This window comes from Equus caballus, chromosome 10, assembly GCF_041296265.1.
Source record: "Equus caballus isolate H_3958 breed thoroughbred chromosome 10, TB-T2T, whole genome shotgun sequence".
NCBI lineage: Eukaryota > Metazoa > Chordata > Mammalia > Perissodactyla > Equidae > Equus > Equus caballus.
The window spans coordinates 21,651,164-21,667,766 of NC_091693.1; the positions used below are offsets into that span (position 1 = coordinate 21,651,164).

The window sequence follows — 16,603 nt, forward strand, 5'->3', positions numbered from 1 at the left end:
CCAAAAGCTCATAATGTATCAGGACTTCTGCTGGTTGTTTTCCATAAGTACTTTTATTTAATCCTCACAGCAACTCTATGAGTTAGGACTTCTTATTTCACAAAGCAAGAAACCAAGACATAGAAGAGTAAGGTGGCTTGCCTGATGTTCTACTATTAATAAAAGAGCATGGATTCAATTCCAGGTCTCTCTGATTGCAAAGCCTAACATAGTTCCAGTACAGCAGGAAAATCACATACCATAGTTTATAAACCCACTGCCTATGGAGATGTTAAGTTTCCAAAAACCACCCTTTGGGTCCCCCTTCCTCTAAAGGATATGGATGCTCTGGCTGACACTGAGCTCTGGTTGGTTCCTCACTGGGTCCTGTGGGTGCCCTCCTGAGGATTCACTCTGTTAAAGCTGATGGAAGCATAATGCAGCTCCTGCTCCACCTCAAAGGAAGAGACCATCCCTGTATCATTTGTAGTGTCAGCAGGACTGTCTAACTTGGACCCTTGCTGGTGACCCTGTGTGGAGAGAAAAGAAGGGCATCAGAGTAGAGCACTGAGGGAGGGGCAGGGAAAGTCAGAGAGGGTCCATGAAGTGAATTTGATTCTGAGATGACTTTTATTCCGTATTCCAGTCTTTCATCAAACATTTCTTAAGGTCCCATAAATATATAGCAACAACAAATCCAGCAAATATAGTATTTATTGGTTGCTTTCCAATTCTACTGAACACTCACACAGACCCATGTAGAAAATACTATTATTTTACACAGAAAGAAATTAAGTCTCAGGAAAGTTAGATACTTCCTAAAGTCACACAGCTACTGAACACGGTCTTTCTGAGTTCTCATATGTGCCGGGCACGGGATACCCAGGAAGGTGTTTATGAAAATCTGCTTCTCCTCCTGTGTGTCTGTCCTTTACTCTCACACTACTACCAAATTCACAACTCTTCTTATGCCAGATGTGTGGCCTTTCCCCCATCCAAACAAGGAATTCTCTGTGACACCAGCTTGGAGTCGTACAACTGAACTCAATTCTGACACTATCTACTTGGAGATAGCATCAGACCCACAGGTTAAGGGCTCAGTTCTACAAGATTCCCACCGTGTGCAGAGGCCAATTTCAAGTCTAGGCTGTCACTTGTGCTTCTGACCAACCTACTATAAATTGGAGTTTTCCATGGCCCACACCTTGGGTTCAATTAATTTACTAGAGTGACTCAGAGAATTCAGGAAAACAGTTTACCAATTGTGTAACAGCTTATTATAAAAAGATATGATAAAGGGCACAGATGAACATCCAGATGGAGGAGATGCATAGGACAAAGTAGGTGGGAAGAGGTGTGGAACTGCCATGCTCTCTCTGAGCACATCACCCTCCCAGCACCTCCATATGTTCAGCAACTTGGAAGATCCCTAAACCTTATAGTTTTGAGATTTTTATGGAGGTTTCCCCAAATATGCATGATCAATTTTTAACTACATTTACACCCCCTCTCCAGTCTATAGAGAGTGGAGTCAGGGATGAAAATCCCCTTCTAGGAGCCCGCCAAGAGTCACTTCATTAAAACAAAAGACAGTGCTCTCACGCAGGAAGTTCCATGCGATTTAGGAGTACAATCTTTTCTTCTGCAGACTCATTTCTCAGATCTAGATTTACTGCAACATTTCTCAAAAGAGTCTTTCCACTTCTTCTCCTCCCATTCTCTCTTGAACTCACTCTAATCAAGATATCAGCCTTTACCAGGGTACCAGATTTGCTTTTGCCATGATCAGCTATGATACCACTTAGCTAAATTTAAATAGCCATTTCACAGAACCTATCCTATTGGACTTATTAGCATTTGAAACCAATGATCACCCTCTCCTTCTTGAACCTCTATCTCCCCTTGGCCACTAGGACACAACCCTACACTCTCATGGTCATTTGTTCTTCCTCAATGGTCTTCTTGCTGTTTCCATTTTATCTCCCTGACTCTAAATGCTGGAGGGTCCCAGGTCTCCAGCCATGGGCGTCTTCTCTCCTTTCTCATTTCATCCACTATCAGACCTCGATGTGGAGGAATCCCAAAACTCTGTCTCCCACCTGGATGTCTCTCCTGAGCTCCAAACTTTTCCAACTCTTTGTCATCTTCACTTGGGCATTTCAGAGTTACCTTAAACTTATAGCAACCAAAACAAAATTTGATACCCTCTTGAAATATACTTGTCCTGAAAAAATTTCAATTTCAGGAATTGGCAATTTAATTCTTGAAGTTGCACCAGGAGACCACGTAGGAGTCATCTTTGATGTCTACAAACATTTATGGACATCCTTGACCTCTATGGCTGTCTATGGCTACCTATGGAAATCCATGGCATAATCTTTGACACAAATGACTATCTGTGACATCTATGGAGTAATCTTTGACATCCATCATTGTTACCCTGGACTAAGTCTGTCTTATAGACTGAATTGTATACCCTCAAATTCATATGTTGAAGCCCTACCATCCAGTGTGACTGTATATGGACACAGGGACTTTAAAGTGATAATTAAGTTTAAATGAGGGCAGTAGGGTAAGGCCCCAAATGACTTATATCCATAGAAGAAGAAGAAGAGACACTAAGGATGTGTGTGTGCAGAGAAAAGACCATGTGAGGACACAGCAAGAAGGTAACCACCTATAAAACAAGGAGAGAGTTATCAAGAGAAACCAACCCTGCTGGCACCTCGATCTTGGACTTCCAACCTTCAGAACAGTGACAAAATAATCTCAATAGTTTAAGCAACCCAGTCTATGGAAGCTTGTTATGCAACCCCAAGCAAAATAATACAGTCTGCATCATCTCTTGCCAAGACTATCTGAGTGTCTTCCTTATCTAGTCTCCTCTCTTCTACCCTATCTTGCTACAGGATCTCTGAACACAGCAGCCAGAGTGAGCTCATGAAAATGAGTGTCAGTTCATATCTGTGATAATAGAATATATCTTCCCCCAGTTCCTGTTTTAACATTTGGCTGTTGACCCTGGTTCCTGATAATAAATCCCTTGTAATGTCCGGGGTGATAAAAGTGTCTTTTGTTCTAATGAGGTGACTGCAAATGCTCCTGGATATGGTTGGTCACTGTAAAGTCCAAATCATGGTTAGGACATTGGAACTTTCAGCCCCATCATCTACCCTCCAGAAAGGGAAGAGAGGCTGGAAATGGTGTTAATACTCTATCATGTCTACATAATGAAGTCTCCAAAAAGTTCCAACAGTATGAGGTTCAAGGAGCTTCCAGCTTGGTGAATACATGGAGGTACTGACAGAGGGATGCTCCTGGAGAGGGCATGGAACCTCCTCGCTCCTTCTCATTTGCCTTGCTCTATGCATCTCTTCATCTGGATGTTCATCTGTGTCCTTTATCACATCCTTTTGTAGTAAGCTGGTTTACAAGAAGTAAACAGTTTTCCTGAATTCTGTGAGCCACTCTAGCAAATTAATTTAACCCAGCCAGGGAGTCATGGGAATCTTCCATTTCTAGCCAGTTGGTCAGAAGCACAGGTGACAAGTTGGATTTCAGATTAATGTCCGAGGTGGGGAGGGGGACAGTCTTGTGGGACTGTACCCTTGACCTGTGGAATCTGACGCTATGTCTAAGCAGATAGTGTCAGAGTTAAGTTGTAGGGTGCTCAGCTGGTGTCACAGAGAATTGCTTGGTGTGGGTAAAAACCCCACACATCTGATGTCAGAAGTGTCAGACATCAGAAGTGCAGTGTTCTGTGTGAGTAGTAAAGGAGGCACATACAGAATCCATCATTCTTCTCAAAATACCTAAGTAACGTGGTGAACTGCAGGATCCCGCGATATTCGCAGCCTCCGTGCCTCTCCATCCTCATTCCTTCTCCACCATTAGCCACTCACCACCCCCACAGAACTCTGATTTAGGAACACTGTCTTACTTGTTGTTTCTCCAACACATCAGACATGCCCCAGCCTCAGAGCCCTAGTACTTACTACTCCATTTGTTTAGAGCCCTCAGCGATCCTCTCTCAGGGCTCACACCAGATTCTTCACATTCTGCAGGTGTTTCCTCAGAGACTCCAGCCCCAGGACTGTCCCTCCCCATTTGTCCATTTCATTTCCCTCCAGAGCACTCATATTATGTACATTTTCGATACTCATTGGTTCATTATTTTCATCTCCCTACCACCAAAGTATAAGTCATTGACAGCATGGACATTTTTTTATTTGTAGCACACGTACTTGCAAAAATACAGATATTACCCAAGCCCTCAGAACAATCAACAAGTGGAAGATAGCAGTTGAAGGAGTAGATGAATGCACAGGTGACTGCTGACCATGTGCTCAAAAACCCACAGCAGTGTCAACATTAATCAGAGTTAAATAAATAAATGAATGAAATTCAGAGCTAAAAGATGAGCAGGAGTAGGAAAGGCTGATCAGGGCATGTGAGAAGGAGAGGACAGCCGAGCAATGCTCCTGGGATGCAAGAATTTTACTTGCTTGAGGTGAGTGAGCAGGCCAGTGGGAGAGGAGTGAAGGCCTGAAGGTGACTTTTGTTTTCCTGCCCCAAATGCCAGACCAAGTTGTTTGGATGCTCATCTTTTGGTAGTGTGGAGAAGCAGTGCATTTCATCATGGAGGTAATGCTAATCTGCTGGGGAGGAGAGATGGGTGGGCTGTGCAGGATAAAGACTACGAGGGACATTCAGCTCAAAGGGAGCAGTTGCATTGAGTTACATTCAGAAGAAGCACAGACAAGCTTTGCAGTATATGGGTACAGGAAGTGTTGATAGAGGACTGGGGTGGGACAAAGACAGGTCTCTGGTTAGGCATCAGGGACAAGAGTGCCACTGGTGAGATGGAGAGCCGAGCAGGAGAAGTATGTTTGGGCATGTATTAACCATGTGTTGCTGATTTTTGATGTATCAGGCCTTCTAAACTTGGAATTTCCCCTGCGAGCACTAGTGAACTTCTAGAGATAGGAAAGGACTTGCCTGCAAGCTTGCCTTTCATATTGCAAACCAACCAGCACAAAGCTCACACCCCAATCACTTCCTGTATCAAATCTTACACTCCAGACCATAATCCTGCCCTAATCAGCAAGGGTCAGTTACCAGACAATGCGGGACAGCCCCTACAGCCCAGAGCCTGATGAAATTATTCAAACTAGCCAGTCCTAGACCTGCTTACCCTGCCTCAACTTGCCTTTCCCCCGGAAACCACAATAAATGCTTCTGCCCGCTTTTCCTCCTCCCTCCCTACGCTTCCTGACCAACACTGGCATTTACTTCCGTGGCCCTGTGTGGTGTGGCATTTCCCCCTCCTCTTGAGAACTATTATTAACAACTGTCTCTCCACCTATTGGCCTCACATACCTGAACAGTCACACATTGCTTAACAACAATGGATATGTTCTGAGAAATGCATCCTTAGGTGATTTCATCATTGTGTGAACACCATAGAGTGTGCTTACACAAATCTAGATGGTATAGCTTACTACACACCTAGGCTATATGGTACTGATATTACGGGACCACCGCTGTTTTTACAGTTCGTTGCCAATTGAAATGTTGTTATGCAGCCCATAACCGTAATAATAAAACCTACATTTTCAAACAAGCAGGAGGTGATGAGCTTATTTCTTGACATGTTTAATGGAGTGTGGCTGTGGGCCACCCTGGAGAAACGTGTTTGACAGAGTGTATGCTAGGACTCCCACATCACTCACCAGGGAAGCTGGTCCCATGGCAGAGTGGATGTCATCCACGCCCACTGTTGTCCTGGCCACTTTCTTCTGGCAGGTCTTCACTCTGATGGGAGACATCAGGGTCTCTGACACAGGTCACTCTTTTGAAGCTTGAGTGAATGACTAAGGTAGGTTAATCGAGGGCAGGGTGAGCCCAGGAGCCTTCATAACAAGACCACCTCCCATGCTCCTGGACATCCTGAACCAGGGCTAGGAGCACACTCATGCCTGGCTCAGGGGCTAGCAGCTGGATTCTCACCACCACCCTACACCCCGCCCTTGTTCTGAGCCCCCACAACTCCTCCAGGTCCCTCCTCTCCACGTCTTGGCCCACACTCAACCCAGCTCACATGACAAAGATGAGGTAGATGCAGAGAGCGAGCAGTGCAGTGACACCAGCTCCCCCAACGATCCCCTGAATCAATCCTGCCCTGGTTCCTGGTTCCCCTGCAGACAAGAGAGATTGGGGTGAACTCCAATCCTGATGAGCTGACTTGTGTCCTCTCCTCTTCAGCATGTAGAGAGGGGCGCCCCTCCCCTCCCATCCAGGGTTCTGCCTCTGGGTTCTCCCACCCATCACAGGATCTCAGCTTTCTCCAAAAGGATATGTTCCACATGACACCTCCTGTCCAGCCCCACACTGCTGTCCAACAAGCTCCATCTCTTTTAGGACCCAGATTTTTCTTCATCCAGTGTCTCCCTGCAACAGCCCCCAAACCTCACTGCAGCAGAAGCGTGAGGCTCTGGGCTTTGAGGTCATTCCAGAGAAAGAGACACACACACATAGAGCCCTATGGGTTGCTGAAAATCTATATCCTTCTTTACTTCCAGGAAGGGTGTCTGAATCTCCTCTCCTGTCCTCCATGGGTCCCATTTCTTAGGATCAGAGGTGTCTTTCATGCCTCCAGAAGGGGGTCGAAGCTGGATTCTCAGGTCAGACCCAGACATCTCTCCTGGCCCTGCCTGGCTGTGTCTCTTGGGAACCCAACATCTAAGGTGAGAGTTGTGCCTCTGGGCATCACCTGTCAACAGTTGGATGGGCACTGATGAGAAAGCCCCAATGGGACTCACTGTCCAGTGAGGGGACCAGATCCATCACCCATGGGAATAGAGCAGTGGGGGGAGCTGAGCTCCAGAGAGAGGTCAGGGTGAGGGCAGGAGATTGACAGTCAAAAAAGGGCCCAAAGAGATTTTGGAGGCTTTGAAACTACTCTGTATGAGACTGTAAAGATGAATTTGTCATTGTACCTTTGTCAAAACCCATAGAATGTACAATACCAAGAGTAAACCCTGGAATCTTGTCAAGATGGCAGTGTAAGAAGACTCTGAACTCATCTCCTCCCACGAACACAACCAGGTTACAACTATTTTTGGAAAAATTACCCTGGATAGAAAACTGAAAACTGGATAAAAAGAACCCCCACAACAAGTCCTGACTAAGGTGGAAGGGGCAGAAATTCCTGCTGGAGAGACAAAAGTCCCCTTTGGGAGCAGCAGAGTTTCTCAGATGGCCAGACGGAAGCCACCCTAAGGTACGCAGCCCTCCCTGGAGGAGTGAGGTCTGGAGCAGGGGCCAACACCGCTATAAATATCCTTCAGACTCAGCACAACTGAGATGAGGGGATTACTATCTGGCTTCGCTGGCTATTAACTGCAGTGGGGATACCCCCAGAAAAGCTATCCCACAAAAGCTGAAAAGACCCGTGTCTTAAAGGGCCCACACACAAACTCACCTTTCTCAGCAACCTAAAATCACCAGGGAGAAGGCTGACAGTCCTTTGAGAAAAGAGAGAGTCTCTTTTTTGAGAAAAGAGACTCACCTGGTGGGCTCTGGGGTATGTTGGTGAGAGGAGAGACTTCTCCAGAGACAGACATTGGTGGGGGCCATTGTTCTGACCTGGTCCAGGAGTGCTGACTCAGACCCGGGCTGACACCATTGAGGCTCTTCCCTTGGCCTGATAGCCCAGAGGGCTGCCACACCCACTAGAGCACAGATTTAATCTAGTTCAGCCTGGGCAGGCAGACCACCCTAGGGACCCACCCCACCCAACAGCAAGCCCTCAGGCTACTTGTCAGCCTGAATTGACTGGCTGCCTTGATCCTCTACAGGCAGGCAAGGGTGGTTGCCTCTGTGGGGCAGGGTGTTTATGAGGACCAGGTGAACTGTGTGGGGCATTGGTTGAGAGGTGGGAGCCTCTGCTGTGGGGCATTGGGGTATGCTCCAGGGGGTTGGGAAGTGTGCATGGACCAGGAATGTGTTGACAGTGTGTGTGGTCCTGAGGGGGTTGAGGCTTATCAGCAGCAGAAGACCTGTGCTTCACAAATAGCCATAAAAATAATCAGCCCCACCTTCCAAAGCCTGAAACAACTGAGTGCTCGGTGCATAGGGCCAGCCCCACTCAGCTGTATTCCTAAGAGAACTGACAACAGCCTTGTAGGCCTGAGGCCTATAGCAACTGTAAGCCCCTGAGCCTAGCAACCAGCTACACTGGGTACCTACTCAATTAACAGGAAAACTGTAACAGGAGTGTGCCATTAGACCTTGTAGCCAACAGTGCTGAGGCTCCCCAAACTGGAGTTACAAACAGCTGGCCAGGGAAGGAAAGACTAGACTCCCTGGGTACCTGCATTAAGAGCAGCCCTGCCACAGCAGAAGGACACAAGTAGCCCACAAATGGGTCACTCCTGGATCTTTTGGACTGGTGATGAGAGGGAAGCACACTGCTAGGCCTCAAAATGCATCTCTTACATAAGGCCACTTCTCCAAGATCAGGAGACACAGCCAACTCACCTAATACATAGAAATAAGCAAAGAGAAAGAGTCATAATGAGGAGACAAAGGAACGCATTCCAAGCAAGGGAATAGGACAAAACCCCAGAAAAAGGACTCAATGAAACAGAAATAAGTGACCTACCCAACAAAGAGTTCAAACAAAATCTCATAAGGATGCTCACAGATATTAGGAGAAGACTGGATGAACACAGTGAGCTCATCAACAAAGAACTGGAAAATATAAAAAGGAACCAATCAGAAATGAAGAACACAATACTGGAAATGAAAAATTCACTAGAGGGACTCAATAGCAGAGTAGAGGATACAGAAGAACGGATCAGTGAGCTAGACGAAAGACTAGAGGAAATCACGGAAGCAGAACAGAAAAAAGAACTAGACAGAATGAGAACAGTCTAAGGGAACTCTGGGACACTATCAAGCATACTAACATTTGTATTATAGGTGTACAAGAAGGAGAAGACACAACTAGAAGGACCTGCAACTAAGATATACAACTATGTACAGGGTGGGGGCAGTTGGGGAGATAAAGCAGAAAAGAAAAAAAATAAGGAGAAGAGAGAGACAAAGGGGCAGAAAATTTATTTGGAGAAATAATAGATGCAAATTTTCCTAATGTAAGGAAGGAAACAGACACTCAAGTACAGGAAGCACAGAGAGCTCCAAACAAGATAAGACCAAAGAGGCCCACACAAAGACATATTATAATTAAAATGTCCAAAATTAAAGATAAAGAGAGAATCCTAAAAGCAGCAAGAGAAAGGCAACAAGTGACATACAAAGAAAAGCCCATAAGGCTATCAGCAGACTTCTCAGTTGAAGCCCTATAGGCGAGAAGAGAATGGCATGATGTATTTAAAGTGCTAAATGGAAAAAACCTACAGCCAAGAATACTCTATCCATCAAGGTTGTCATTCAAATTGGAAGGAGAGATAAAAAGCTTCCCAGACAAGCAAAAATTAAAGCAGTTTATCACCAAGAAACCAAGCATTTCTACAAGAAATGCTGAAGGGACTTATTTAAGTGGGAAAGCAATGACCACAAATAGGGATAAAAAAGTTATCAAAAAAAATAACCACCCTTCCCCCAAAAAAACCTGGCAATAAAATCACTGGTAAAGGTAAAAATATAGTAAATGTAGCAGATCAACAACCTGTGAAGATAAGATGAGGTTTAAAAGACAAATGTACTAAAATTACCCATTTCAATGATAAGAGGGTAATGGATAGACACACACAAAACAAGAGATTACATATGATTTCAAAAACATAAAACGTGGGAGGAGGGGAGTGAAAAAGTAGAGCCTTTAGAAAGAGGTCAAGCTAAAGAATCTATCAACTCGATATAGACTGTCATATACATAGAATAGTATATAGGTTCCTCACGGTAATCACAAATCAGAAACCTATAATAAGTAAGCAAATAGGTAAGACAAAAGAAATCAAACATATTACTAAAGAAAGCCATCAAACCACAAGGGAAGAGAGCAAGAGAAAAAGAAAGAACAGAGAAGAACTACAAAAACACCCAGAAAAGAATAAGTAACAAAATGGCAATAAGTACATATTTATCAATAGCTACTTTAAATGTCAATAGACCGAATTCTCCAATCAAAAGGCATAGGGTGGCCAATTGGATAAGGAAATAAGACCCATATATATGTTGCATACAAGAGACATGCTTCAGACCTAAAGATACTCACAAACTGAAAGTGAAAGGATGGAAAAAGATACTCCATGCAAATGGCAAAGAAAAGAAAGCAGGGGTAGCAACACTTATATCAGACAAAATAGACTTTAAAACAAAAACTGTAACAAGAGACAAAGATGGGCACTACATAATAATAAAGGGAAGAATCCAACAAGAAAATATAACGCTTGTAAATATCTACGCACCCAACATAGGAGCACCTAAATATATAAAGCAATTATTAACAGACATAAAAGGAGAAATAGACAGTAACACAGTAATAGTAGGGGACTTTAACACTCCACTTACACCAAAGGAGAAAACATAAAATTCCTGGAGACAAATGAAAATGACAATACGACTGGCCAAAATCTATGGGATACAGCAAAAGTGGTTCTAAGAGGGAAGTTTATAGCAATTCAGGCCTACCTCAACAAACAAGAAAAATCCCAATAAACAACCTAAAAGTGCATCTAAAGGTACTGGAAAAAGAACAAACAAAGCCCAAAATCAGCAGAAGGAAGGAAATAATAAAAATCCCGAGTAGAAATAAACAAAATAGAGACTAAAAAAAAATAGAAAAAATTAATGAGACCAAGATCTGGTTCTTTGCAAAGATAAACAAAACTGACAAACCCATAGCTATACTGAACAAGAAAAAAGAGAGAAGGTTCAAATAAATAAAATCAGAAATGAAAGAGGAGAAATTACAGGGGACACCTCAGAAATACAAAAGACAATAAGAGAATACTATGAAAAGCTAGATGCCAACAAATTGGATAATCTAGAAGTAATGGATAAATTCTTAGAAACATACAACCTTCCAAAACTGGACCAAGGAGAAGTAGAAAATTTGAATAGACCAATCACCAGTAAGGAGATTTAAACAGCAATCAAAAACCTCCCAAAAGATAAAAGTCCAGGACAAGATGGCTTCCCTGGTGAATTCTACCAAACATTCAAAGAAGACGTAATATTTATCCTTCTCAAACTGTTCCAAAAATTGAAGAGAAGAGGAAGTTTCCTTACTCATTCTATGAAGCCAACATTATCCCGATATCAAAACCAGACAAGGACAACACAAAAAAAGAAAATTACAAGCCAATATCACTGATGAACATCAATGCAAAAATCCTCAACAAAATACTAGCAAATTGAATACAACAATACATTAAAAAGATCGCACATCATGATCAAGTGGGTTCCATTCCAGGGACACAGGGATGGTTGAACATCTGCAAATCTATCAATGTGATACACCACATTAACGAAATGAAGAATAAAAATCACATGATCATCTCAATAGATGCAGAGAAAGCATGCGACAAGATATAATATCCATTTATGATAAAAACTCTAAATAAAATGGGTATAGAAGGAAAATACCTTAACATAAAGGCTATATATGACAAACCCACAGCAAATATCATTCTCAAAGGAGAAAAACTGAAAGCTATCCCTTTAAGAACAGGAACCAGACAAGGATGCCCACTGTCATCACTCTTATTTAACATAGTATTGGAAGTCCTAGCCAGAGCAATTAGGCAAGAAAAAGAAATAAAAGGGATCCATATTAGAAAAGAAGTGAAACTGTCACTCATTGCAGATGACATGATTTATATATAGAAAACCCTAAAGAATCCACTAAAAAACTGTCAGAAATAATAAATGAATACAGTCAAGTCGCAGGATACAAAATCAATATACAAAAATCTATTGCGTTTCTATACACTGACGAAGTAACAGAAAGAGAAATTAAAAATACAATCTCATTTACAATTTCAGCAAAAAGAATAAAATACCCAGGAATAAACTTAACCAAAGAATTGAAAGATCTGTACACTGAAAACTATAAAACGTTGAAAGAAATTGAAGAGTACACAAAGAAATGGAAAGATATTCCATGCTCTTGGATTGGAAGAATTAACATCGTTAAAATCTCCATACTTCCTAAAGCAATCTACAGATTCAATGCAATACCTATCAAAGTTCCAACAGCATTTTTTCACAGAAATAGAACAAAGAATCCTAAAATTTATATGGAACAACAAAAGACCTCAAATAGCCAAAGGATTCTTGAGAAAAAAGAACAAAGCTTGAGGTATCACACTCCCTGATTTCAAAATATACTACAAAGACATAGTAACCAAAACCGCATGGTACTGGCACAAAAACAGACACACAGATCAATGGAACAGAATCGAGAGCCCAGAAAGAAACCCACACATTTATGGACAGCTAGTATTCGACAAGGGAGCCAAGAGCATATGATGGAGAAATGAGAGTCTCTTCAATAAATGGTGTTGGGAAAACTAGACAGCCACATGCAAAAGAATGAAATTAGACCATTACCTTACACCATGCACAGAAATCAACTCAAAATGGATTAAAGACTTGAATGTAAGACCCAAAACCATGAAACTTGTAGAAAAAAGCATAGGCAATACGCTCTTTGACATCGGTCTTAGCAGCATATTTTCAAATACCATGTCTGACTGGGCAAGGGAAACAAAAGAAAAAATGAACAAATGGAACTACATAAAACTAAAAAGCTTCTGCACAGGAAAGGAAACCATCAACAAAATGAAAAGACAACCTAACAATTGGGAGAAGATATTTGCAAACCACATATCAGATAAGGGGTTAATATCAAAAAAATACAAAGAATTCATACATCTCAACAAAAATACCAACAACCCAATTAAAAAATGGGCAAAAGATATGAGCAAAGAAGATATATGGATGGCCAATAGGTACATGAAGAGACGCTCAATATCATTAGCTATCAGGAAAATGCAAATCAAAACTACAATGAGGTATCACCTCACTCCGGTGAGAATGGCTATAATTAACAAGACAGGAAACAACAAGTGTTGGAGAGGATGTGGAGAGAAGGGCACCCTCGTACACTGCTGGTGGGAGTGCAACTGGTGCAGCCACTATGGAAAGCAGTATGGAGTATGCTCAGAAAATTAAGAATAGATCTACCATATGATCCAGCTAACCCACTGCTGGGCATTTACCCAAAGAACTTGAAAATACAAATGCATAAAGATACTTGCACCCCTATGTTCATTGCAGCATTATTCACAATAGCCATGACTTGGAAGCAACCTAGGTGCCCATCAAGGGACGAATGGATAAAGAAGATGTGGTATTTATACACGATGGAATACTACTCAGCCATAAGAAATGACGAAATCCGGCCATTTTTGACAACATGGGTATTATGAGGGTATTATGTGAAGTGAAATAAGTCAGAGGGAGAAAGTCAAATACTGTATGATATCACCCATAAGTAGAAGGTAAAAACAACGACAAACAAACACATAGCAACGGAGATTGGATTGATGGTTCCCATAGCGGAAGGGGGGAGGGGGGAGGGCAGAAGTGGTGATTAGGCTCACATGTGAGGGGATGGACTATAATTAGTTTTTGGGTGGTGAGCATGATGTAGTCTACACAGAATACGAAATATATTATGATGTACATTTGAAAGCTATATAATGTTATAATCCAATGTTACTGCAATAAAATAAAATTTAAAAAAAGAGTAAACCCTAAGGTCAACTATCAACTTTGGATGATAATGATGTGTCAGTGTCGATTCAAGGGTTGTAACAAAGGTACCCCCTGGTGGGGATGTTGCTAGTGGGGAGGCTGTGCACGGTGGGAACACGCAGTGGGTATAGAGGAAATCTCTCTGACTTCCTCTCAAATTTGCTGTGCACCTAAAACGGCTCTGAAAAATAAAGTCTGCTAAAAATCCCCCTAAGGCCTTCAATGACTAGAGGAGATAAAGAGCACATTTAGCATGGGCAGGGAGGAAGTTGTGGGTCATCCGGGCAAGATCAGTGTTGGCGGATATTGGAGGAAGAGGCCTGAGGAGGCTTCTCATGTCTAACCGCAGCCTCCCACTCCAGCCTCACTATCTGAGCTCTGAAAGTCCAGCCCTGACTTGACTGGGCAGAGACCCCACTCCAGTCAATGTCCCATGGGAGGGGGCTCCTTCCTACCTGTGCCATCCCCTAGGCAGGCACTGATTTCTGGGTTCTCTGGAGGACCTGGGAGGAGAAAAGAGGATTCCTCCTTCAGTGGGGAGAGGGGGTGAGATAAGTGTAGGTGTCCCACACACCCTGCAGCCACAGGAACACAGTAAAGCCACAGGAAGACAGGGCTTCTATCCTTCTAGGTCCCCCACTCAGCTAGGTCCCCTGGACAAATGAACCAAGTGTCCCCAGCCTGGCCCTCCTGCCCCCTTCAGACCTTCAGCAACCCGGCCATTCTGACCAAGCACTCACAGGTGACGTTGAGCTGGATGGTCGTTTCCACAGTCACACCAGCCTCAGGGAACTTCACCTGACAGGTGAGGTTGGTGCCATGGTCTTGGGGCCGTGGGGTGAGGGTGAGCACTGAGGAGAGATGGGTCCTGGGACCCAGGGAGGTGAGGGCAGCTGATGTCCAGGAGAAGATGGGGGGTGTGCCCCGCTCACAGGCCCAGGGCACAGAGCAGGTCAGGTTCCTGGGGTGACCAGATTCCAGGGTTCCTGGGATGAGGATGTGGGGTGTGTTGGTCAGGGCTAGTGAGGAGATGGGGAGACACGGGGATTAGGAGGGAGGATCTGAGGTGCAGCCCTGAGAGATGCCTCAGGCTTTGGTCCAGCTCCTCCCTCTGAGCCCTGACACACTGCACCCCCAACCACTCCCAGGCGAGGAATCCCATCTCAGCCCTGCCCCTTGATCCCCATGGCCTTCCCCTGTGGCATTTCCTGGAGCCCGATCCTTACCCGTCACATGCACAGTGAGATAATTCAATCTGGAAGCCTTTTTTCCCCTTCCTCTCTCCACCCAAAAAAAGTATTTTCCAGCGTCGCTCCTCCTGGCGTCTCTGATGTCCAGGGAGCAGTTGTAGGTCCGGGGGTCCCCAAGGAGTTGGAAGCGGCCCTGGGTCTCCTCCTGTGCTTTACGAACTGGGTCATTTGTGGCCACTGGAGCATCCCAGTTGGTATCAGCCCCTACCCGGAACCAGTAGCCATGAGCTGGGGCAGAGTTAGTCCAGGAGTACTGGGGATAGTAGATGGTGCAGGGCACAGAGACGCACATGCCCTCCTGCACAGTCACGGATTCCTGCACTTCCAGTAGGTATGTGTCATACTGAGCCAGGGACCCTGCCAGGAAAGGAGGGTCAGCCACAGACCTTGCTTTGCCCACCCCCTCTCCCTTCAACCCACTCACCTGCCAACAGCAGGGGCAGCAGCAGCAGCATCTCTGAGATGGAGGTTTCTGCGCTTTTTACCTATGTCTGAAATGAGAAGGGGAAGATGAGTGGCAGCCGGCACTGTTGCGAGACCCACAGGAAGCTGCAGAGGAGCATGTGACCTCGGCGATTCAAACAAAGAACCAGAGGCTTGAGCTCATCCACCCTCTGCACAGAGTGGGCAGACACTCCAAGGCCCAGAGACCCCGAGACCACCCAGAGGGCAGTAAACAAGGAGCAGACCCCGTGTCCTCTCCCCATCTTGGGGCTTCCCTCCAGCACCAGAGTCTGCACAAGGACCTCTGATGATATCTAAGGAGTGGGAGATGGTGAGACTCTGAGGGCCTCCCATGTGGGGTGCTTTTCTGAGCACTGTTTTGTACACCAGGGAGCTGGTTGCTCCTGCTTGACCCTGGAGGGTCATAGCCTCATGGAGGGCCCAGGTGGTCAGTTGTGCCAGGTGTAGGATCCTTTGGGGCCTGTGTGAGCATCCAGGACAGCAGAAAAGAAAGGGATCCTAGGTGACGTGAAGGCAACAGCTAAACATCCATTCATTCCTTTATTCATCCATTCATTCCCCAAACACTTAGTGAGCATCTCTGGTGGGGAGGCTGGAGACAAGAAGGGAGACTAGGTTCATGCCCGTGAGATGCTCCTCACCCAGCAGTGTCACTTCCTCCCAAACACTCAGTCTTGTCAGAATTCAGAGCTGCAGTCACTGGGCAGTTGCCTGTGTGTCCTGGAAGCATACTCAATATTTTCTAAAAGTTTGAGTTTGGGAGCTTTCTTTTACTTCTTGTATGTTAATTCTTGAAGTTACATTGGCATATTCAAAATAAAACCATGGTGCATCTTCACGTAAAACAAAAGGGGGACTACATGTTCTAGGGGCCAGTTTAGAGGAAACTTCTTTTCCCTGAATGGTGTTGTGCAGTGATGTGTGGACTGGTCTCCATTTCCTTAGGAACGCTCCTGTGCCACATTTAACGTACGTTAAATATATTTGTACTCAATGTCTTTTGTCAATAGGTCGGTCTGGTGTTACAGGGATGCAATCGAGAACTTACAAGGCCAGAAGGAAAATATTGTCTCCACTCTGTGGATTTCTGGCCTCCAAAGCAGTGAGAGAATATGTTT

The 16,603-nt window shown here is 44.4% G+C and overlaps 1 protein-coding gene across 4 annotated transcripts; it reads right to left on the bottom strand.

Moving 5' to 3' along the window:
• Window positions 1-31: 31 nt before the first annotated feature.
• Window positions 32-15,573, bottom strand: LOC100066110 (myeloid cell surface antigen CD33). 4 transcript variants are annotated; one of them, XM_023650317.2, is made up of 7 exons: window positions 15,445-15,573; window positions 14,997-15,377; window positions 14,511-14,789; window positions 14,226-14,273; window positions 6,080-6,176; window positions 5,712-5,793; window positions 32-509 (listed from the first exon to the last, which is right to left on the bottom strand). In XM_023650317.2, exons 1-7 carry the CDS (start codon window positions 15,473-15,475, stop codon window positions 357-359), a joined length of 1,071 nt encoding a protein of 356 aa, XP_023506085.1. In that variant the 5' UTR covers window positions 15,476-15,573; the 3' UTR covers window positions 32-356. The 4 variants fall into 4 exon arrangements, with proteins under 4 accessions (XP_023506085.1, XP_023506086.1, XP_070080900.1 ...); XM_023650318.2 differs by having other exon boundaries at window positions 14,511-14,756; window positions 15,445-15,561; XM_070224799.1 differs by lacking the exon at window positions 14,226-14,273 and having other exon boundaries at window positions 14,511-14,756; window positions 15,445-15,561.
• Window positions 15,574-16,603: the final 1,030 nt, after the last annotated feature.

What these genes read in the sequence shown, in the direction of transcription:
- LOC100066110 (XM_023650317.2), bottom strand. Translation starts at nt 15,475, where the DNA reads ATGCTGCTGCTGCTGCCCCTGCTGTTGGCAG. An exon ending in GCTGCCCCTGCTGTTGGCAG is followed by an intron (nt 15,378 to 15,444) that starts GTGAGTGGGTTG and finishes CTTTCCTGGCAG; the next exon opens with GGTCCCTGGCTCAGTATGAC. An exon ending in ATCTACCTCATCTTTGTCAT is followed by an intron (nt 5,794 to 6,079) that starts GTGAGCTGGGTT and finishes GTCTCCCATCAG; the next exon opens with AGTGAAGACCTGCCAGAAGA.